The 24,808-nt window shown below is 36.0% G+C and overlaps 1 protein-coding gene across 10 annotated transcripts in view; it reads right to left on the reverse strand.

Annotated features, from left to right (window-relative positions):
• The window catches only part of SHPRH (SNF2 histone linker PHD RING helicase), a 124,969-nt gene that overhangs the window by 32,160 nt on the left and 68,001 nt on the right, over nucleotides 1-24,808 (reverse strand). For 8 of the 10 annotated variants that reach the window (XM_001172976.7, XM_054686381.2, XM_063813558.1 and 5 more), the window contains 5 exons: nucleotides 20,784-20,876; nucleotides 20,043-20,129; nucleotides 19,105-19,283; nucleotides 13,903-13,983; nucleotides 10,683-12,663 (listed from right to left, as the gene is read on the reverse strand). The exons of 1 other annotated variant lie outside the window; for it this stretch is intronic. In XM_001172976.7, the coding sequence (XP_001172976.2) occupies nucleotides 12,567-12,663; nucleotides 13,903-13,983; nucleotides 19,105-19,283; nucleotides 20,043-20,129; nucleotides 20,784-20,876 (537 nt within the window). In that variant the 3' untranslated portion in view covers nucleotides 10,683-12,566. Of the gene's footprint in view, nucleotides 1-10,682; nucleotides 12,664-13,902; nucleotides 13,984-19,104; nucleotides 19,284-20,042; nucleotides 20,130-20,783; nucleotides 20,877-24,808 lie in introns of those variants that run through there. One more of the 10 variants, XR_001718796.3, reaches the window with a different exon arrangement.

The following is a 24,808-nucleotide window of genomic DNA, read 5'->3' on the forward strand; positions in this document are numbered from 1 at the left end:
AGAGTGAAACTCCATCTCAAAAATAATAAAATAATAATAATAATAATAATAATAATAAGTGGGCAGATGTCATCTACACCATAGTTTCAGAATGCAATAAATTCACATTTAAAAACCTTGAAGTACACCGTATCAAAACTTTACTTCATCTTTCATTCTTATGTGATTCAGTTGATAGGCTGGAAGAACAATGAAAGTGAGTTCCATCATGCTGCCTGGTGTCTGTGTCCTTAATGATAAAGACTTTGAGTGTATTTGCAAACTCTCTGTTAATGACAGCATTTTTTTTATTCTAAACTTTATTAAGGTATAATTGACATACAAAAATTGTACATATTTAAGGTGTATAATGTAATGTTTTGATATACATATACATTCTGAAATGATTACCAAAATCAAGATAATTAACACATCCATCACCTCATAGTTATCCATTTAGCAAATCCTTTACTAGGTGGCAAAATTGATTTTAAAATCACATTTTTATCCCCTTGAAATTTTTTCATCTGTAAATTTTCAAGGGCAGTCTTTTAATAGAATACAAACAGCTCATTCCTTATGTGGCTCCAAGCTGGCATTTCAGCATTGGGTTTAAACTTTAGAGCAACATATGAAAATCTCCTGAATAAACTTGTCAATGATTATGGTCATCAAAACTTAGTATGATCAAGGAAACTGGTTTTTGCATAATATTCTGAATATTTAAACTCCACAGAGCTTGAATAAATGAAGTACAAATTAAACATATCGATTTTTTTCTTTTGGTACAAGGTCTATGTTATTGCAGATTAGCATCCCAAATCCCAAAATCCCAAATTTGAAATGCTTCAAAACTGAAACCTTTTGAGCACTGATATAAGGCTCAAGGGAAATGCATTTTGGATTTCAGATGCTCAATCAGTAAGCACATAATGCAAATATTAAAAAATCTGAAATCCAAAACACTTCTGGTCCCAAGATATGGGATACTCATCCTGTACCATGGTAAATGGTTAGTTCTTCCTTGGCTTATGCCAGTGGTTCTTGATTTAAGCCCCAGGAGATATTGGAAATTTCTGGAAACATTTTTGGTTGTCAAAGCTTGGGGGTGGAGTATGTTTCTGGCATCTAATGGGTAGAGGCCAGGGATGCTGCTCAATCTTATAATGCATAGGACAGGGCCCAGAAGAAAGAATTGGCCTGGCCCAAAATGTCAATCAGTAGTGCTGAGGTTGAGAATTCTTGACTTAGGCCATAGCCATTCCACAGCTCAAGTCACAGTTGCATTCCTTTAGCTGAACCTTACAGTTCAGTTGTTCTACTCAATATTTGAACGCTGAAGGAAGACTGGCCCTCTAGGGTTGTATTTCTAGAACAGGGAGAATGTAGTACTTCGAGGTTGCATGCTTTAGAATTAGTCATTATGTGAGTTGGAAGACCATTTGATTCTTTATTAGAAGTTAGCAAGTGTGCCAGATTAGACCTTCACCCAAGAACGTCATGAGGGTTAATGAGAGGTTTTTAAAAGATAATAGTTATCTTTGTTTCATGTTTAACAACTTTATGCATTGGCTGGTCATTCCAGCTCCACAGAAAGCTCTTCAGTTGAGTTTCAATTACAGCCCGCAATTCCAGATGCTACAACATTTTAACTGTGGCTGCCAGATATCAGTGAGATTCACAGGCCTGGAGTACAACATTCTTTACAATGTGTGCTTCATATTTTGAAGGCCATCTGTCTCATTTTCATCTACAATTGGCTCTGCCGAAGTTTTGCATGCCAAATCATATTTTTTAAAATAAGCTTTTGTGCTACTTTAAAAATGTTTCAAAAATATCTTCGAGATACAATTCACACACCCTGAAATTCAGCCATTTAAAGTGTACAAGTCAGTGGTTTTTAGTAGATTCACAAAGTTGTGCAACTATCACTACAGTCTAAATTTAGAACACTTTCATTACTCCATAAAGAAACCCCATGCCCATTAGCAGTCACTCCAGTTCCTCTCCTAGTCCTGGGCAACCACTAATGTAATTTCTGTCTCTAAAGATTTGCCTGTTCTTATGAGGAGGGGCGGTGTACACCTCTAGTCCCAGCTACTTGAGGAGGCCAAGGCAGGAGGATCATTTAAGCCCAGGAGTTTCAGGCTGCAGTGAATTATGATATGGCTACTGCACTCCCATCTGGGTGACAGAGTGAGAACCCATCCTCTAAAAAAAATAAAGATTTCCCTATTCTAGACATTTCTTATAAACAGAAATATACAGCATTTTGGGACTGCCTTTTTTTCACTTAGCATAAGTTTTTAAGGTTCATCCATGTTGTAGCATGTATAAGTATTTCATTTCTTTTTTGTCCAAATCATATTCCATTAGAAGTATAACCATATTTGATTTATCCATTTATCATTTGATAGGCATTTGGGTTGTTTCCACATTTGCCTACTATAAATAATGCTGCTATAAATATTCACATACAAGTTTTTCTGTGAACACGTTTTCATTTATCTCCATTATTATTATAGGCTGAACTGTGGCTCCACCAAATTCATAATTTGAAGTCCCAACCCCTAGTATCTCAGGATGTAACTGTATTTAAAGATAAGGTGTGTACAGAGGTGGTTATGCTAAAGTAAAGCTGCTAGGATGGGGGCTCTAATCCCGTATGAATAGTGTCCTTATAAAAAGCCATCAGGGGCCTGTCTGCACAGGGAAAGACCATGTGAGGATACAGAAAACAGCCATCTGCAAGAAAGGAGAGAGATCTTAGAAGAAAACAGACCTGCCAGCACTGTAATCTTCAACTGCCAGCCTCCAAAACTGTAATAAATAAATTTCTGTTGTTTAATTTACTCAGTCTGTGGTATTTTGTTATGGCAGCTCTAGCAGACTATTACAGGTAAATACCTAGGAGTAGAAATGTTGGGTCATGTGGTAACTCCATTTAACACTCCAGGTACCTGCCAGACTGTTCATATGAGTTTTTGTATGAATATATGTTTTATTTTCTCTTAAGTACATAGGAGTGGCATAGCTGCTAGGTGTATATTTAACTATTTAAGACACGGATAAATGGTTTTCCAAAGCAGCTGTACCATTTTACATTCCTACCAGCAATGTTTGAGGGTTCCAAGTTTCCGTATCCTTAACAAAACTTGTTATTGTCTATCTTTTGACTATAGTTCGAGGACTAAGCTCTGATTTTTATCTTGCCCAAATTCCTACCTAAGAGGTCTGGGGAGTCATGTCCTACAAACCATGGATCCTCATCAGATGGCTTTTATTTGACCATGCATATTGTGACTTGCTTTTCAATCTGACTCTGGCGTGACATTATGAGACAAGGAAATAATATTTAGCCCCATAATATATTTCCTTGCCATGCCTCGAAATTGCCCTGCAAAGTCTCTTGTGGGAAAAATCCACATTCCATAGAAAATCTCCTTCCCCTTTTATTTTCCTTCCTTTCTTTGCAGATCCAGTGGATAATCAACTAAGAGCTAGGCATCCTTTTAGATTTGATAAGAAACATTTTACAACCTACCCTCTCTCTGAAGTCTGCCATCTGAGAGATTCTTCTGAACAATAAAACTGGTTCTCCACAATCCTTTATCTTAACCTGAACATTCCTTTCTATTGATCCCAAGTCTTTAGACAAATTCAACCAATTGTCCACCCGAAAATGTTTAAATTTACCTATAGCCTGGAAGGCCCCACTTTGAGTTGTCTCACCTTTCTGAACCAAACCAATGTATTTCTTAAATGTATTTGATTGATGTTTTATGCCTCTCTAAAATATATAAAACCAAGCTGCACCCCGACCACCTTGGGCACATGTTCTCAGGACCACCTGAGGGCTGTGTCACGGGCCATGGTTGTTCATATTTGACTCAGAATAAATCTCTTCAAATATTTTACAGAGTTTGACTCTTTTCATCTACAAGTCATGTGGTGTAAAGTGATAGCTCATCGTTTTCTAATAGACTATTTTCTAGAGCAGTTTTAGGTTCACAGCAAAATTGAGCAGAAAGTACACAGAGTTCTCATATACCCCTGCCTCCCCCCAACCCCATGCACCCCATGCACAGCCTTTCCTACTATCAATATCCCACATCACAGTTGTACATTTGTTTCAAATTATGACACATCATTATCCAAAGTCCATAGTTTATATTAGGGTCCATTTTTGGTGTTGTACATTCTATGGGTCCAGCAAATGTGTAATGACATATATCCACCCGTGTAGTAGCATACAGAAGGCTCACTGTCCTAAAAATCCCGTTTTGTTTATTCATTCCTTCCTCCTCTCCAAACCTTCATATTTCGGTTTTGATATCTACTTTACCAGCTGCTAAAGCTGTTGATCATCTTTTCATGTGCTTATTGGTCACTTACATATTATCTTCTTTGGAGAAATGTCTATTCAAATCCTTTGCCCAGTTTTAAATTGGGTTATTTGTCTTTCTGTTGTTGAATATCACTGCTTTTTAAGGTTGAGTTTGCTCCCTGCCAAGGAGGAAAACCCATGACTTTTGTCTACTATGAGAAAAACGCTAATACTTTATTATTCTGGAGAATGGCTTCCTCAGGAAATTCACTGTTCCTTTCTACTTGAGATTCACTAAATGTTAATGAAGCCACTTTGTGGTTTCGGAGCAGAGCCATCATTTTTCTTGGCAGCCAGATTTATAGGACTCCAAAAGAAACAACCAGCATTAGGCAGTATTAAATAAAATTTGGAGATAAAAGCTAATCAGTGTGTATAACAATTACTGATATCAAAATCAAGGAATAAGAATCAAATAGCACTTCTTACTGTTCATGGACTTCAAAAGATTTATATGAATTTGGTACTATTAAAACTTCCTCTAAATTTAAATATGAAACAGATGGGAATAATACAGTTACATGAGAAATATTAGTCATTTCTCAGTGCTTATGAGCTGGGTCCCTTTGGTGGACAGTATTTGTGCAAATGTTTTAGTAACTACATGACTCTGCTCTGTTGTGAGCCATAGTTATCATATTTTTATTTATTCTAACCAGTTAAATTACTATTTACTGAACACCCACTGCCTCTTGTACTGAAGTCATTAAATTCTTTGATACATTTTAAAAAAGAAATAGTTGCTTTTTCTCTGTTTACTAACTTTAAAAAAAAAGAAAATAACACCCCCCATCCCTCCTTGTATTTCTTAGTTGGCTGAAGATATTCTGGAACTTAACACCATATATTTTGGGAGAAAGAAAAACAAACCTAAAACAGAAAATACCATAGTTATTTAAATATAGGACTTAAACTCTTGAAGTTTATCTGCACTTAAAAAAATTCTTTTCTTTTCTTAAAATTTTTCAGAAAGGATTTCACTATCTCCTTTGATAGTTTATTCTGCATTCTAAAACTCTCTTTTCTCATGGATAATCAAAACCGATCCTATAGGCGCCTCTTCCGTATTCAGTAGAAAAGGTGACTAGCGGCCGGGTGCGGTGGCTCATGCCTGTAATCCCAGCACTTTGGGAGGCCAAGGCAGGTGGATCTCCTGAGGTCAGGAGTTCGAGACCAGCCTGGCCAACATGGTGAAACCCCGTGTTTACTAAAAATACAAACATTATCTGGGCATGGTGGTGGGTGCCTGTAATGCCAGCTACTCGGGAGGCTGAGGCAGGAGAATTGCTGGAACCCGGGAGTAGGAGGTTGTGGTGAGCCAAGATCGCACCATTGCACTCCAGCCTGGGTAATGAGTGAAACTCCATCTCAAAAAAAAAAAAAAAAAAAGGAAAAAAGAAAAAAAGAAATGGTGACTAGCTTCCCCCCACCATCTTGATATAATGATGAAATTCTTCACGCCTTCTCTACCCAATGAGGGAGAAAACAAACATGAAAATATTGCAAGACACAAGACTGAGTACTAACATTTGTTGACAATATTAATTTTCTCAATGTTTAGGTTTCTGAAAATAGAACATTTACTGTTGACTTTTTCCCTCATGTTACCAGGTGTATCTCCAAACATTCTAGAAACTTCATGAGATAATAAATTATTATTAAGCCTAAATTAGGTGCTTTATCTACTTTTTGACTGAAAAAATTGAAACATGGAATAAATTCATTATTTAATATTAACATAGGTCTACATTTCCTCTGCAAAATTCTTGACCCATAACTGCCAATTTTAAGATTAAAAATACAGGCTGAGTGCAGTGGCTCATGCCTGTAATCTTAGCACTTTGGGAGGCTGATGCAGGAGGATCACTTGAGCCCAGGAGTTTGAGACCAGCTTGGGCAACATGGAGAAACCCTGTCTCTACAAAAACTACAAAAATCATCCTAGTGTGGTGGCATGTGCCTGCAGTTCCAGATACCTGGGAGACTGAGGTGGGAAGATCACCAGACCCTGGGAGGTTGAGGCTGCGGTGAGTCATGATCATGCCACTGCACTCCAACGTGGGCAACACAGTGAGATCTTGTCTCAAAGAAAAAAAAAAAAAGTTGAAAAGGAAACAAAAAAACTTTTCAGGAAGGGTACACATGCAAAGCAAGCCTGGCACGTAATGAGTATAAATTAGAAACTATATAAAATATATACATTAGAAAATATAAGTTAATGTATATAAAATAGAAAATACACTTTTTTGGTTAATAAAACAAAATGATGTGAGGTTATGAAGAAATTGTATAATTTCTTAACTGGCTTTGAAAGCAATTTCAAGCATCCTAAAAGAGTGCTGAGTGATAAAAACTTAACTAGAATAAAAGCTTCTCACATTCGTAAGAGCAACAATTACTTCTCCTCCAGTGATCTCCAAACTTATTTAATTACATATCTCACCAGTAAAAGGTTTGTGCAACTATATATCCAGTGCATATTTATTTAAAATGTAAATAGGTTATTAGCTATTTCTATTTTAAAGCACGCATAAATTATAGTTGGAGTAAAACAATGTAAAATATTGTGCTTTTACTTACTAACGGGACAGAATCTTTTTGCTGTTATTAAAACATAGATTTTTAGTTTTTAAATAAAAACAGGCTATGGAATATATTTCATTATTTAAATTCTTTGTTGTTGTTTGTATTAGTCCATTTTCATACTCTTATGAAGAAATCCCCAAGACTGGGTAATTTATAACGAAAAAGAGGTTGAATTAACTTACAGTTCCACATGGCTCGGGAGGCCTCACAATTAGGGTTGAAGGTGAAGGAGGAGCAAAGGCATGTCTTACATGGTGGCAGGCAAGAGACTGTGTTGAGCATGTTGTTTTTGTTGACACATATGAAGAAAATCCTAGGGCCCTTCAGACTCCTTGGTCTTGGAGATCCCTAAGGACCACACTTGGAAACTGATGGTCTATGGCAATGGGTCCTTTTAGGCCTTGAATCCCTTTAAGAATCTGACAATATGAAACTCTGTCTCTAGGAAGCTGCTGGAAGGTACACATCTTGGGAGTTTGCCCTTTGAAGCTCACCTGTGGACCTTTTTTCCTTTCGTAAGTCCACTGACTCCGGTTAGGAATGCTTGGTCTGATAAGCGTCCTTTTTATGTAATGGTGGATAAACTGCTTTTTCCAATACCTACACATACAGTTTCAAAACCAAGGAGGAAATAAGATTGAAAAAAAGGAAGTAAGGAATAATGGAAGAAAGGAAGGGAAAAAAAGAGAGAATTAAAAGGTGGTTTACTATAATCCCAGCACGTTGGGAGGCCGAGGCAGGTGGATCGCTTGAACCCAGGAGTTGGGAGGCCGAGGCAGGTGGATCGCTTGAACCCAGGAGTTCGAGACCAGCCTGGGCAACATAGCGAAATGCTGTCTCTACAAAAAATTAACCAGGTGTGGTGATGCATGTCTGTAGTACCAGCTACCTGGGAGGTTGAGGTGGGGAGATCACCTCAGCCTGAGAAGTTGAGGCTGCAGTGAGCGGTCATGGCACCACTACACTTCACCCTGGGTAACAGAGACTGTGTCTCAAAAAAAAAAAAAAAAGGTGGTTTACTCAGTAGAGATCTTTATCTTGCTTGAAAGGCAAAAGCCATTTTAAGAAGGAAACTTGCTAAATCTTCTCCTGCATGCGTAAATAGTAATCCCTTAAAAATAAATCACTGCATAAACGAGATGACTGCTTGAGTCATCATTAACAACTTATTAAAAAGACAGAAGTGCCTCTTACAGAGGTGTAAAGTATTTATTTGCACCCTATCATGCTGGCAGAAAACCTGGGAAGGCAAATCTGAGTGCAGGGTAGAAAATGGTCAGTTGCAGAATATAAACATTAACATGATTATAATTACGGACTTGAGAAGTGAAAAGCACTGTGGAAGTTTTAGGTAAATACAACATTCCACACTGATGCTTTCACAGTTTAATAGCGGATTCACTTATAAACATTCTGATAAAGATCAGAAACTAAAATGCATTCCTGTTTAAAACACAGATTTGCATTTACCAAAGAAGACATAATTCTGTGACAAAGGAAAATACACTCAACATTATCAACAGGCAATGATGCTCTCAGTTAATGGAAATTTTTACAAAGGCTCTGGAAAAATAACTGGAGATAGCAGTTGTTTGATTATGGGAAGCCAAGAGATCAGAAGAGGCATGAGGTGCCTTACGGTTCTGGGTAAAGAATTAGGGACATGATGCAGTAAATGTTAATTAAATAGTCTTGGCAGAAAATGACCACAGGTAATTTCAGTAAGTATATCCTAAATAAATAATAAAATATGCAGAAATGATTTCTAAGGAAATTTGAGCACAAATGTTTGCTCATTAGAACACTGGAAGGGTCAGTAATCAGAACTGTGTGCATATACAAATCACAGGTCTGGGAAGATCCCATAGGTCGAAAATGTGTCCTTGGACAAATGGCTCCTCTAATAGGCTATCTACGGGGGTGTGGAGCATTAAGAGCAGGTTTACTGGAGAGACAAAGGTAACAATAGGGTTTGGAAAGGTAGACCATTTAAAAAAGGCTGATTTTTTGATAAGCAGGGAAAAATTTATTGATTTTAGTAATAGTAGTGACCTATACAAAGATCATTATACAGATAATGGAGGCTGTTTTTTAATTTCTATTTTGCAGGAAAAGCAGCATAAGCTGCAATAAAAATTTGGTTTCAAGATAACAAAGTCAGTCCCCAAAAATCAGTATTGAGAGTCACTGACATTAAATGATGAAGATACAAGGATGGTGTGGGGACCTTTACTCTTCAAAGATGAGCTATACATTCCCCTGAAAAGGCTGTCTGAAGACAGGGGAAGGCTGGAGATGGCAACTTTGGCCTCTGCCAAGTACTCGTGCTATTTTCTGTATGTGATACTATCTGTTTTGTAACTCAGAGGCAACACCACATACCTAGCATAAGGCTTGAACTCCCTTTGGGGTTATCAATTACTTACATAGCCTTCCTCTAAGGGAAGGCTTGCAAGTGGTTCATATTCGACCCTTCCATGTGATAAGCATTCATGTGGGCTTCACAATGTAACAGAGGTACACAGAGATTCTTGTAAACAGAAAATTTTATAAAACTGTTAACTGATCTCACTTTGAAGAAGTCTTACTGACTAGATGTCATTTATCAGAGTAGACAGGCTTAAAATGCATTGCTTTTTACAATTACTATTGTAATTGTAAACTATACTGTTGTAATGCATTTTTTTGTTTTTGCATTGGTTTTTAATTCATTTAATTGGTTTACACTCATTTTTTTTTTTACATTCCATTTTTGCATTTGTATGCCAGTTAAAAATTATGAAATGGCACATTGTGGGATTTTGTTTAGCTAAATTCTAGAAAAATTGAAAGATACCTTTTATTCGACTTAAGCCTGAGGTTATTCAGCATGGTGATCTCTGCATTTTTGAAAGGTTGTCTCGTCGTTTAATAAACGTAAATAACTTAAGCACATTGGAAGAGCTATTAAATGAGAGCAGATTAAAAAGACATGATTTCTTACTTTATCCACCTGACAGGATAGCTTGCGTTGGTGATTAATCTTGCATTGTTAAATTCAGTTCCTAAATATTTAGGTAAGTAGTTGGTTTGATCATTATTTGTAAAGTATTAGTAGTTGCATGTTGAATTATCATGTTAAGATTTTTAGTTTGTTGTTCATGTGATATGAAAGATAACAATTCCTAAAACTGAATGCATGCATGGCTTATTCAGCTCAGGTCACATACAAACAGAAATGTGATGCTGCAATAAACATAGCAGAGCTATCTGGGTTTGAAGCAAAAAGGCTATGAAGTTAGGTATATGCACTTTACATTGTATGTATCTTTTTAGTTCTAGTAAACTCATCTGGAATCATGTTACAGAAAATGATTCTCCAGGTCCAAACACATTTAAGTTTAATGACTGGGGCTACTCTAACAATTGCGGCTATCTCATTTTGTCTCATTGGTTCATTAGCATAGCACCCATTTACAAACAACTACTTCTAAACACAGTAATATTTCAGAGGCTATAAAATAATAGAGAAAGAAAACTTAAAAAATCCTTTGTTTGCAGCCAAGAAAATGGAGGATCAGATTTGTATTTGTTTTGAACAATTGGAAACTGTCACAATTGTTTTTAAGATGTAATAAATGTATATAAAATATGGGATTCTATAGTATTAGCCATTTTGATATCTTTTGTTGAAAGAAAAAACCAAAAAACCCCATATGTTCTAAGGCTCAGAAATCAAAGAATTCCACAATTTTCATTTCCACTAAAATATTTATTTAATTGATATCTTACAGAAATAAATAAAAACAGTTTTTGTCTAATACAGATAGGTTTTTTATATATATGTAATTTGATTTTACAAAATTGAAGCATATCAAATTGTTTTCTCTAAAACATAGCTCAGAAAGGAATAGTAGAAAACAAACACAAAGAAATACTGAAATAGTCTCATTTTTAAATTATAAGCATGGGCCTTCTGAATCTCAGCATGACATGTTATTAGTAAAAGAATGTAAGATATGGAGTCAGGGGACCTGGGCTCCACTGTTTACTTGCTACATGTCCTAAGAAAGTTTCAATATATCTGAACTTCAGTTCTCTACCTTTAAAACAGGAAAGACATTAATTATATCAACTTCACAAGATTGTTGGGTAAATTAAACACGTAAATGTACAGGAAAGCTCTTTTTAATATGTGAAGAGCTATAAAAATAACAGTTTGATTTAATTTCATATAAAAGAATCAATGGATACCTCCTTTTAACTGAAGAATAAGCACCAAAAGCATGTGTGTGTTTTCTTCAGTTGAATTACATCACTCTATAAACCTAGAGTAAGAAAATGCACCTTAACTGAGCACCAAAGCCTCTCGGACAAATGGGATCCAGGGAATGGTTCTATGAGTTTTCCAGGCAGCTAACTGGGAGCTAATAAGTCCTGAGGGTCAAAGAGGGTCCTTTAAAACTCTGAAGGCTCAAAGAAAAGGAAGCCAAATAAGAACATTTGTATTACATCAAATGGCTAGGATGTAACAAGCTACTCCTTATTCAGCAATTTCAAAGTCCATTAATTCCTCACAGAAGAAGAAACACTTGGTTATTATCACTTGCAACGATTCGCTTATGTGAACATGGCATTCTCTTGTTCAAAAGGTCAAAGACTCGTGCTTAAGGGAGGAACAACTGGAGTGAAATAACAACTCTACCATGAATTCAGATATCACTGGCTAAAAAGTCTAGTTACACAAGAACATGGGAAAGAAAAAGAATCCAAGACATCAGTATAATAATGATTAAAAAAAACCCCTGCCATATTTCCATGTTATAATAAAACAAAATCATAAAAACTGCAATATTTACAGATACATCAATCTTACAACATATAAAAACTTTAACAATAAGAAAAATTAAGAGTAGGGAAAGCAGATAATTTTAAGGTAATCATTAATACATTAAAAAAATCTATTTGGAGTTAACTGTTTACACTAACACCACTTTACACATAATAGAAATATGAATATTTTCATTGTTTTTGTTTTCAGTAGCAAGATGCAGAAGAAAGAAATAACTGTCTAACATTAACTTATTGTAAGGAGTTGTATTACCGCAAAATTACTAGGTGTAAAGTTATGGTATAAGCCTACTCAAAAAATGGGTTAATATAATTCACCATCTACTTAAAATATTACTAACAAGATATTGGTGAATCATGTGCTAAAGATACTGAAGGCCCTTCCAAAACTGAGATCTATGTTTGTTGAATATACCAGGTCATATAAAACTAGACTAGTTTACTTTCTTATTCCAACTGTTTTTATGAGTGATCTTATCATAAGAAAAGTACACATTACCTCTCTTAATTCCCTTGCATCGTCAGATATAGATACTATTTGGGACAAAAAATAAATGTTTTATTAGGAGTGTAAAATTAAGAATCTTTATAGATCTTTTGGAAACAGTATATTGAAAAGGACTCAATAAGTACTAGGCCACTGTATAACCAGAACAATAAACAAATTCATTCAACTAGGAACAGTGTTACTGTTATCTACTGGGTTTTTAAAACTTGTAACTTTGCTCTACAGCTATGAAAGTTTATTAATACACTAAAGTCCATGGAATGAATCAAGTGTAGTTCATTCAAGCTCTTCAGTTTCTTTGGTAAATAGGTCTGCCAGGTCAGCCACAGTCAAGACAGAGGCCTCTGAATGCTTCGCTGATGAGTTCGTGTGACTGCAAGGTTTTCCAAATGAGCACAGTCAGAAAGAAACCCCAAGCCATCAGCAATTATATTTGTAGTAATATGAACTAGACACATATTTTTTCTTAAGTTTTTGTAATTGGGATATAAGAAACTCCCAGAGGAAAGCAAGTGATAAAATCTTTGTTATACCTTGTCAAAGTGAAGATTTCTATATATTACTTTTAGGGTTTGTCAAAGTGTTTTTTCTCTGTGCAATTAATAGAACAAAGAATAAAACCCTTGACTACTGCTACTAAGGCTCTCACCTTACAAATTACCTTCTTACCACCTGAAGTTAATTTGTTTCAAGAGAATTTCAAACAACTCGTAACTGCTATTTTATTAAAACAACCTAAATAAAAATCACTGAAGTCTGATACACAAGGAAAACAAGAACTTTAAAAAGCCTTCATGTTTTAGGTAAAAAGGCCCTTGTGGAAGCCTCTTTCCTTCCCAGAAACCATCAATGGAAGAAAATTTCTAGTTTCAAATTGCTTCTTTGCTATGTGACAATCCCTTCTAAGGCAATAATCTCTTCCTTGGGTACCATCCAATCCTACCTACCTCCTAAAGATGTAGAAAGATTTATGTTTTCAAAAAGATTTAAATAAATTATACCATAAATATTAGAAAGTTCTATGATTCCAGAGTCAAGCTTTTAAAATTAAGACTGGTTTAGTCTCTCTGCTTTTGTTCTGTCTTTGGATTGACACCACAATTAACCTTAACAAGTTTTTTTTTTTTTTTTTTTTTTTTTTTTTTTGAGACACAGACTCGTTCTGTTGCCCAGGCTGGAGTGCAGTGGCACGATCTTGGCTCACTGCAACCTCCACCTCCAGGGTTCAAGCGATTCTCCTGCTTCAGCCTCCCGACTAGCTAAGACTATGGTGCGTGTCACCATGCCTGGCTAATTTTTGTGTTTTTAGTAGAGACGGGGTTTCACCGTGTTGGCCAGGCTGGTTTAGAACTCCCAGCCTCAGAAAGTGATCCAATGTGGCAAAGGAATGTAGGATAGTTTATATTTACATGTTATAATTAATAAATTAATTCAAATATACAAAGTCTGGAGCACTGACTGGGAAACAGTGAAAAGGCAAAACGTCAGACTTTGCTTTTAAAAACGTATTTGTGCTATATTTTTCGTTGTCATCTAAGTGAAGAAGTTCTAAAGATACTAACTTTTAACAGGAAAACCTTCCCCCTTCTACTTGTGGTAAATTATTACCTACCTCCTCTCAGCAGTTTTCAGCATTGCCTGCATTCTTTCTTCTATTGTTGCTTTAATTAAGAATCTGTGTACAATAGTAGGTCTAAAAGGTACAGAAGAATTTCAAGCTTAAAAACATAGTAAAACAAATCAGTACAAACCGACTTCACATTTTATATGCTATATTCATCAGTCAGTTGGTGCCCACTTGTGGCAGGTGCTGGGAGGGGTTCAGCAGCGAATAAAATGAACTATTTAATCTCCATGAGCTGACATTCTAATGAGACAGACAATAAACACATAAAAGAGTAAGACGGTTTCAAGTAAATATAATGCTGGGAGAAGAGGCTGACATGCAAACTGAAAAAAGAGTGATGGGAATGAGGCCAGTAGGCAAAGGAGGAGTAGGAAGAATATCCAAACAGAAGAAACAGCACATACATACACAGTCCCCGGGAAGGGAATATGCCTGGAACAAGCATAACATGTTCAAGAGGCCAAAAGAAGGCTGGCATGGCAGAAGCATCCTGTAAGCGAGGGAGAGAGGTGAAAATAAGGGTGGAGAGATGTGCAGGGGCCAGGTCACACAGGGCCTTCCAGGATGTGACCAAGCATTTGAATTTTATCGTGGTTATAATGGGAAGCCCTTGGTGGGTTTGTATGCATGATGTGATGTATACCTGACTGTACTTTAGAAATCCCTTTGGCAACCGTGTGGAGGATGTACTTCTTGCTCAGCAAGAAGAGCACCAGAGAAGCCAGTTAAGAAGTCCTGTAGTCATCTGGGTAAGTAAGGGTGGATGCACTATGATTGTGTCAGTGGAGATAGCAGTCAAGTAGATTTGGAATATCTTTTGGAGGTAGAGCTGACAAAACTTAAAAGATGACTGGCATGTGAGATGTGAAAAGAAAAATATAGAAGAGTCCGAGATTTCTGATCTGGGCAGGAACAGATGACAGTGCCACATTATAAGATGGGGAAAGCTCAGGGTGGGAGTGAGAGTGCAGAAGCAACACAGTTTTGTTTTGTCCATGTGAAACCTATCAGATACCTATTAGACAGGTATCCAAGGTGAGTCCAGAGATGTGTGCAGAGCTAGAACTGGATATATGCACCTGGGACAGGAGCTATATGGGCATGTCTGGACTGGGGGATATACACCTGAGAGTCATCAACCTGTAAAAGCTACCTAAAGCCCTAAGACTGGAAAAATTCATCCAAGGGGTGTAGACAAAGAACCCTCAGACCACTGGCAAGAAGTAGGTCACTAAAAATGTTATAAGTCTCACTTCAGTGATATGGTGGGGAGAAAATCAACCAGACAGGTTGACAGAGAATGGGGGATAAAAAAGTTAAAAAAGTAGAGATGGAGGTAGGATGTATCAGAGTGTTTTTTTCTTTCTAAAGATGGATAATATTAAGACATATTTATGGGGTAATATATGACAGGTTGAGTATCCCTAACCAAAAACCCAAAATCCAAAACTTTTTGAGTGCCAACGTGACAAGTGGAGGATTCAACACCTGACTTCACGTGATGAGTCACAGTCAAAACACATTAAAAACGTTGTTTTGTGCACAAAATTATTTAAAATATTATATAAAATCACCTTCAGGCTATGAGTAGAATTTGTATATGAAACATAAATAAATTTCATGTTTAGACTGGGGTTTCATTCCTAAGATATCTCACTATGTATATGCAAATATTCTAAAATCTGAAAAAATCCTACAGGCAAAACACTTGAAGCATTTCAGTTAAGGGATGCTCAACCTGTACAAGGGAAATGTACACCTGTCCTTGAAAAATGAGAAGGAATGGAGTCCAGGACAAATGAATGGATGGCTTTTGAAAGAAAAGGGACACTTCTGCTGTAATAAAAGGGAAGGCATATGAGGTACTTTCCTGCTTATTACTGGATGACATATCCATGCTTCTGCCTACTACCAACCCCTTCCTCCACTTCAGTGTTCGATCCCATATCCTCTTGCCTACTCAAGGACATTGTCAAGCATTCTCCCTGTTCTCCTCCCTCACTAGTTTTTGTTGTCTCTAATGAATCATTCTCTTACTAATTCTCCCATTTGAAAGGAAAACAAAAACCTCTCTCGATCTCATTCTCTTCCTTTTCTCTGCAGCAAAACTCCTCAAAATACTAGCCTTACCAGCCACACAGAAGCAGCACTGCACTATGGTTAAAGCTTGTACTGTGAAGGCAGAATGGCTGTGCCTGAAATCTGCCACCGCTTCTACTAGTTGCCTGACCATGGGCAAGTTACCTAACCTCTCTTTGTTATACAAATATTTGTTAAATAAGAAATACACAAAATCCCATTTTCTCCAAAACTAAAGTCAGGCTGTCACCTCTACCACTTAACCTGGTTTTGATCTCCATGTTGCTAAATTTAATGATCAATTCTCAATCCTTATCTTCCTTGACATTTTTCATAGCACTTGAAACAGGTGACCATAACCTCTTCTTTGAGGTACATTTTTTACTTGGTTCCTAGGACACTCCTGTCTTCTGGTTTTCTTCCTAACTCACTGCTTGATCTTTATTTGTTACCTTTGCTGCTTCCTTCTCCTCTCCTAGAACAGTTGAACTTTGGTGCCCTGGAGTTTAGTCCATGGTCCTCTATCTAAACTCTGTCTCTATCTAAACTCACCCCTAGGTAATCTCATTCAGTCTCGTGACTTAATGGACTTGTACATCTAGTTACAGAATAGAAATCTCCATTTGGATGTCTGTTCTTCCCTTACCAAATCTGCTCTACCCTGTAGACTTCTCCAGCTCAGTTGAAGGTTACTTCCTCCTTCTAGTTGTCCAAGCCAAAACCCATGGTGTTATCCTTGACCCTCTCACACCCCATGTCTAGTCTGTCCAAAAGTACTATCAGTTCTATCTTCAAAATATATCCAGAACCTGACCACTCCTCACCATGTGCACTGCTACTGCCATGGTCAGGTCACCTTCAGCTCTCACCAGGATGACTGCAATAGCCTCCAAGACTCTCCCTGCTTCTACTCTCCCTTGCTCCCCTTCACTCCCACCCTATCACAGCACTCAGAATGATTCTTTTAAAACTTAAGTGAGATATGCCAAGCCTCTGTTCAAAGCCTTCCAATGGCTCCCGATTTCACACAGGGCAAAAGCACCGTCCTCACAGTGGCTTCCTGGGCCCAATGTAATCCCTCTCCCCACTGAGCCCACTCACTTCAATTCCTGCTTCTCTCCCTTTTAGCAACTGTAGCTCCTTGCTATTCTTCTAACATACCACACTCCTGATTTAGGGCCTTTGCACCAAAAGCACTGTTTACTTGAACATTCTTTCACAAGATAGCTGCATGACTAACTTTCCCATTTTCCCATTTCTTTCAAGTCCTTGCTCAGACTTTCTCAATAAGGCCTTGCATGCCTTCCTGCCCAAACACTGCACTTTTACTTCCTCACCCTGCTCTACTTTTCCAGCTCCTAACATAGTCCAGATTGTACTTAGGTTTATTGTTTACCACCTTTCTGTCTACCAACCCCGCTACAGCTAGAATCACACTCCATGAGGACATCTCATGTTCCTAAAACAGTGCCTGGCACACAGAAGATACTCAATAAAGATCTACCAAAAAGTATGTGAGTACTGATGCAGGCAGACTGTTCAAGTTGATGATGGAAAGATGAGGTACTTCTAATCTGATTGTATATGTTTCCCCTGTATGAGGCAAGATCGCCATGGGGAGGAAGAAGACAGACTTAAGACAGACTCCTCAGAAAGTAGAAAAAAACATATTGACTTGGGAGGCATAGTAAGATTGTTGGGTAATGCTGAATGGCCTTTTGGACTCGTGGTTTTAAATATGAGACTAGTCCAGCCTATGCTTTAAAAGAACATTGGTAGGACAAAAAATCAATATTTAAAAACACAGAAGAAAACCAACAAAAAACAAGTAAGACATGACTGCATTTTAAATGCCACTTGGTGGTATGTTAGAACAAGCCCACATTTATTACAGTTACTTTGCCCTATTTGTTAAGAGGTTTAATAAACATGTCTCTTTCCTGTTTTCAAGTAAGCCCTGTATTTTCTCTCCCCGCTACTTCTTACAGGGCAGTCTACATTTCTGAGTATGACACAGAAGACTTCATCTCCTGCCGATGATCTCTTTCTCATACTTTATACTGCAACAATTCCAGACTCCTTACAGTCCCTAGAAATGTCATGTCATTTCCCACCATTGTATTTTTGCATATATAACTCTCTTGGGCTGTGTGAATACCCTTTTCCAGCCAACTTTGAAATAATTATTCCTTCAAGACTTAACACCATAAAGTCTTTCCTGACTCTGTAGGGCCCGAGTGATCATTACCTTCTTTTGTTAACACAGTCCTTTTATCATTATACTTTTGCACATTCTACCCCAACACTTTAAGTCATGCTTCCTGTACTACACAGTGACCTCCTTGGGGAAATAAATTATGTATCATTCAATTTGAATCTTCAGTATTTAGAATAATGCCTGACATACAGTAGGTGCTCAATAAATACTGATTTAGTAAGTGCTTATTATGGATGTGTTTTTTTTCTTTTTTAAACATCAAAGACTTCTAACATCCAGAAGGTAATACATTTAGCAGGCCTTATCAAAGATAACTGTCTATTCTGATATATGAATAAAGGTAATACATGCCATATAATAATATTCATTATTAGGTTTGCTTTGGGCCTTAAACTGAATCTAATGATCTCTTGGAGCTGACCTAGGGGGTGTCTTTTCCTAACGTTAAGAATTTTAAAAGGAGCCATTTATTTTCAGTCATGTACAAGGTATGTCTTCTTTTAAACACGGGACTACTTTAGACAATCAAAACTCCATTCTCCTCAAAGGCATGATGGATGCCTTCAACTTTGTAGCTGTCTTAAGTATTTCTAACAAGCTTTTTTTTGGATAAAGTGATAAGGTTTTTGTGGGAGGGAAGAAAAAAATTGGGACAATTTGGGGGTTTGCTTCTTGGAGAGAAGGGAGGGTTGGAAATCTCATGCCTTTTAATTAAATAATTAAAAAGTTATAAATAAATAAGTTATAAAATAAATAATTAAAAAATGTAGTATCTAAGGAAGTAATTAAAAACAAGTAGGCTATGATGAACATAAATGAAGAGTTTAAATACTGATTTGGTTTCTCAGAAAACTGAAGCAAATGTGACTGATTCTAATTTTAGTCCTTACTTTGTCTGTCCAATTCGGTGCACCCTCCCTATGGCCTGAAGCTCATGGGCAGGGTTCAATATGGGCTCCACCAAGAGAACATGAGTTGCTTCAATGATAGTTAATCCATTAGAACCTGTGTGCAGGGGCAGCAGCAAAATATTGATTTGGGGATCACGTTTAAATGCTGAAAGGTTCTCCTAAAAAAGAAAGGTACATTTTAATTTTAGCTGGATCAGTTAAAATAAGAGCAGTATGTAATAGCTCACTTTAAAGATGTCTAATGCTATCTATTACTACTGTGAAAGGTAACAGCTAAGAAACTTAAATGCAAAATTACCAACTTTAGAAAATGTAAACTTGTCGCTTGATTTTAATTATGAAGAAAAGTATCATATAAGCTCTCTTGTTCTTCGTAATATCTAGAGGAATCACAAGACAGATGCATGTAATGCATGCAAATTAAACTACATGAGGTTAGAGGAAAAAGAGAAAAAGAAAGAATGTGCTAGAGTGAATGTGAGATAAGAGACATGAATCTGCTAAATTTTCATTTGGTCTCTGTGTGTGCCTGAGGTCATACGCCTGTCACTGTGCTGAGCATGATGTAAGGATAACTGTGACCACATGCAGTTCTGCCTGACAGTGACTTTAGAAACTAATCCTTGGGGTGCGAGGCCCCTGTCCATTCAAAAGGTATATCATAGGCAATCTTTTCCTGTACTAAAAAAAAAAAGAACCTCAAGTTGGGAGATCTTTAAAAAACCAATGGTCTTGTTATATGCTGAAAATACCTGCAGTCTCTGCTTTTAAATGTTCACTTTATAATTAATCAAGAACTCAGACCCTGTTTATGTGGCTTATATGGCATGAGACAATAAATGTAAGTAAGCTAGTTAACAGCAGTTTAAATTTGCAACTGTATCTACTACAAAAACTGGAGTAAAATCTTAACATACCTGAAATGTCTTAACACGACTGATTTGTGCAAATTCCATGTTGTTGTCAGTAAGAGCTTTTGAAATAATATCTAATACATCTTGCCACTAGAACACATAAAACAATAAGAAAACCAATATTTACACGTAGCCTTTATCTAAGGGTATCTGAAAAGGAAATAAATCAAAATGACTTTTATACTGGAGTTACGCAAATAAAACCAAAACCAAAACCCTCAAATGTAGTACCATCCATATTATTTAGCTCTATCTGAAACACTAATTTTGTTTTTTTGTTTTTTTTTTTTTTGCATCAAATGCTGGTTTTGAAAATGTAATTAAGATAAACAAACAGTAGAAAATACATAATGGAGTGCATACTGGAATATAGTTACTTAGTTTTCGAAAATGAAAACTAGGGGTTTTACTCAACATTTTATTCAGTAGATTTTCTTTTTTTAAGCCAAATTTTTGTGAAATGAGACTTTCAAAGTCAGAAATTCCAATTTTAAAAATATTAAACTAAGAAAATCCTTAAATGAAACTAATAAAAAATCATGAAATATAGCTATACAAATTGCCTTGTGAAGCATCATCACATTTCTCTAAAAATAATTCTATCTTCTCTAAAAATAATTCTATCTTATGGATTTGGGGAAAAAAATCTAAGAGTAAACATCAAAAATTAGTTCTCAGCTGTAAACTGATTAGAGAGGGAAAATCAGTTCGAATTAATATTGAGGATGAAAATGTTGATTATACCGTTGAGAAAACGAGTGCTTTGGCCCCTGGATCTCTAAGCTGTATTTTCATCAGAGTTCTGACCACAGCTTCCACTTTTGTAGAATGGCTGCCCTTTGAACACACACAAAAAATACACATTACTACTAAAAAATCTAGTTAAGAACAGAAAAGAAAAGCAATATAAAGTACTTTTTATTATCAAAACTATAAATGCATCAAAACAAATTATCAGGTGCATATGTGTTTACTCTTTTTCATTTTGTGTTTGCTGGAAATTTTCTTTAGCCTCGAAATGTAGAAGTCATTTAATTTACACCCAGACATTTGAATGTAAAAGCATGCCAGAAAGTCATTAAGTGCTATGACCCTGAACATAAGATCTTTTAGTTAAGTAGGCAGGTTTTATAGTTACAAAATTTTGTTACATTAGATTAGCAGAAATGATATTTTAAAACACTCTTCATTTATTCTCCCTTTCTTCAGATATTATGTCATTAGAAATGTTAAGAATACAATGAATCAAAACTCCCAATGTAAGCAAACAGTGAAGGATCCAACCAATGGAGAATGTTTTCTTGCAAGGGTATTACCAAAAACAATGACAGAGGTACAAATGATGCTCACTTAGAATGAGGCAGATTCATACAAAGCTAGACACTTAAAACTGTGTGTGTTTTTTTTTGCATCTTCCATAACCATTTCTATCAGATGAGGATGAAAGTGAAAAAATGATTTTTAAAATGGAGAAATAAGAAAATGAGGAAAATAGTACAAGTATTTCTATAGCCCTCAATGAGAAAGTTTTCCTTCTGGAGTGCTCTTGGAGATGGTATGACAGAGAAATTAAGGTTATGGGATTTTGAATGAGACAAATTTAAGTTCAACTCATAGTTCTGCAACTCACTAGTTATAGTTTCTAATCCTGTGTGTTTCCTCATCTATCAAATAGGGCTGAATGATAATTATATCTCTTTCCAAAGGTGGCTGTGATGATTGAATGAGAAAATGTATACGAAGCATTTAGCCTAACATCTGGTAAGGAGTAAACACTCAAGAACTTATTATCTTTCTGAGATATTAAATATGAGCACTATAATGACCTAGATTATACCACAAGGGGGAGCAGATTTAACCAAAAAGAAGGAAAAATATTTCCACAGCAGCATAAACCCTCTCCCTCAATCCTCTCAACACACTTTTACATGAAGAAACATTCAAAGGTAAAAATATAAACAAAACAAGAAAGAAAGCTGTACTAATTTTAAGCCAGCAAGATAGAATAATGGAAAAAGTTTTAAAATCCTCATGCTAAAATCATGATTCTACACTTATTTTCTCTGGGTATGTAGACTTTCAAGTGTACTTGCAAGATTAGAAATGTACTACAAAGAACCTATTTCAGTCTAATAATTATCTCAAACAAGAGCAAAGAGAAAATAGGAAATTAGTGTAAAGGTGATCATTTCAGAATTTAGACAAAAACATCCATGTTCCTTGCAAGGTCTTACTTTTAAAGCTATTTCAAGTGAAATACCAGGAAAACTATGAATCCTTCCACTGATTAATTTGTTTCTTACTAAAAGTTCAAAAAAAATGTAGAATAAATTTTTTATAATCAACATTTCTAGTACCGTAGTGCTAACTCTACGTAAGAAAAGAACAGAGCATTTGCTTTTATCAAAGACTGGCCAGTTCAGTGGTAGTGCTCAATGATCCCTTCCAACCACTACAGTTCTGAACCATTTTGTCCCAATCTAGTTACTTCCTACTTTCCTAGCAGAATATGTTAGGATACAAAACAAGTCCGAAAACAAAATCAAGACTGAAATTACATCAAGTATCTTCTCTGACAATGGAGTGAAACTAGAAACCCATAATAGGAGGAATTTTGGAAAATTAACAAAAATATAGAAATTAAATAACATGCTCTTGAACATTCATTGGGTCAATGAAACAATTAAAAGGAAAAATTAAAAATATCTTGAGACAAATGAAAATGGAAATACAACATAACAAAAGGTATGGGAATTCAGCAAAAGCAGTTCTAATAATGAAGCTTATATAAATAAACAACTACATAAAAAAAAGAAATGTTCTAAATAAACAACTAATGTTGCACCACAAGGAACTGGAAAAAGAAGAGCAAAGTAAGCCGAAAGTCAGCAGAAGGAAGGATATAATAAAAATCAGAGCAGAAATAAATGAAATAGAGATCAGAAAAAAAAATACAGAAAAGACTAATGAAATTCTTAGTTGGTTATCTGAAAACATAAACACAATGGACAACCCTTTAGGTAGACTAAGAAAAAATAAGAGTAAAATTTAAAAAATTATAAATGAAAGAAGAGACATTAAAACTGATACCACAGAAATACAGAGAATCATGAGACTTATGAACAACTATACGCCAAGAAATCAGAAAATCTAGAAGAAATGGATAAATTCCCAGAAACATACAATCTACCAAGACTGAATCACAAAGAAACAGAAAATCTGAAAAGACCAGTATGTAGTAACAAGATTGAGTCAGTAATAAAAAGTCTCCCCTCAAAGAAAAGCATAGGAACTAGTGGTTTCACTGGTAAAGTTAAACAATCATTTAAAGAAGAACTAATACCAATCTTTCTTGAACTTTTATAAAAAACTGAAGAGAAAATATTCTTAATTCATTTTACAAGACCAGAAGTACTCTGATATCAAAGTCAGACAAGAACACTATAAGAAAACAAAATTACAGGCCAGTGTCTCTGATGAAAACATGCAAAAATCCTCAACAAAATACTAGGAAGCCAAATTCCACAACACATTAAAAGGGATCACTCACCATGATCAACAGGGATTTACCTCTGGCATGCAAGGATGGTTTAACGTATGCAAACCAATAAATGTGATACACCACAGAATAAAGGAAAAAAAAAATGATCATCTCAACATATGCAGAAAAAAATATCTGATAAAATTCAACATACTTTAATAAACTCTCAACAACTTAGGTATAGAAGGAATGTACCTCAACACAGTAAAGGCCATAAATGACAAGCCTACCAGATAGCATCATACTCAATGGTGAAAAGCTGAAAGCTTTTCCTTTAAGATCAGCAAAACACAAATGCCCACTCTTGCCACTGTTATTCAACATAGTATTGGAAGTCTTAGCTAGAGCAATTAGGCAAGGAAAAGAAATAAAAGGCATTCAAACTGCAAAGGAGGAAGTTAAACTGTTTGCAGATGACATGATCTTATATATACAAAATCCTAAAGATTCCACCAAAAATCTGTTAAAAGAAATGAATTTAGTGAAGTTTCAGGATACAATAGAAACACAAAAATCAGTAGCATTTCTATACCCAACAATCAATTATCCAAAAAGGACATCAAGAAAAAATATTTTATAATGTCACAAAAAAATGCTTAGGAGTAAATTTAATCAAGGTGAGAGACCTGTACACGAAAACTATGAAACATTAATAAAAAAATTAAAGAGAACACAAATGGAAAGACATATGTTCATGAACTGAACTAATATTGTTACATAAATATTAAATAACACAATCTATAGACTCAATGCAATCCCTATTAAAATTCTGATGACATTTTTCACAGAAATAGTGCTATGATTTGAGTTTGTCCTCAGCAATACTCATGCTGAAATTTGATACCCAGCATAGAGGTTTTGGGAAGTGGGGCCTAGTGGCAGGTGTTCTGAGTCATGGGGGTGGATCCTTCATGAATGACTTGGTGCCATTCTCTTGGTAGTGAGTAAATTCTCTCTTGTGCAAGACGAATTGGCTCCTATGAGGGCAGGCTGTTATAAGTTTCCTCCTTTTTGTTGCTCTCTCTTTGTACCTGTCTGCTACCCCTATGACCTCCGCCATGTTATCATGCAACAAGGAAGCCCTCACCAGAAGGGCCATCTCCTTGAACTTCCCTGCCTACAGAAAAAGGAGTTAAATAATCCCCTTTTTTCTTTTTGAGACAGGGTCTTGTGCTGTCACCCTAGTTGGAGTGCAGTGGTGTAATTACAGCTCACTGCAACCCTGAAC

This window comes from Pan troglodytes, chromosome 5 (assembly GCF_028858775.2).
Source record: "Pan troglodytes isolate AG18354 chromosome 5, NHGRI_mPanTro3-v2.0_pri, whole genome shotgun sequence".
Taxonomy (NCBI): domain Eukaryota; kingdom Metazoa; phylum Chordata; class Mammalia; order Primates; family Hominidae; genus Pan; species Pan troglodytes.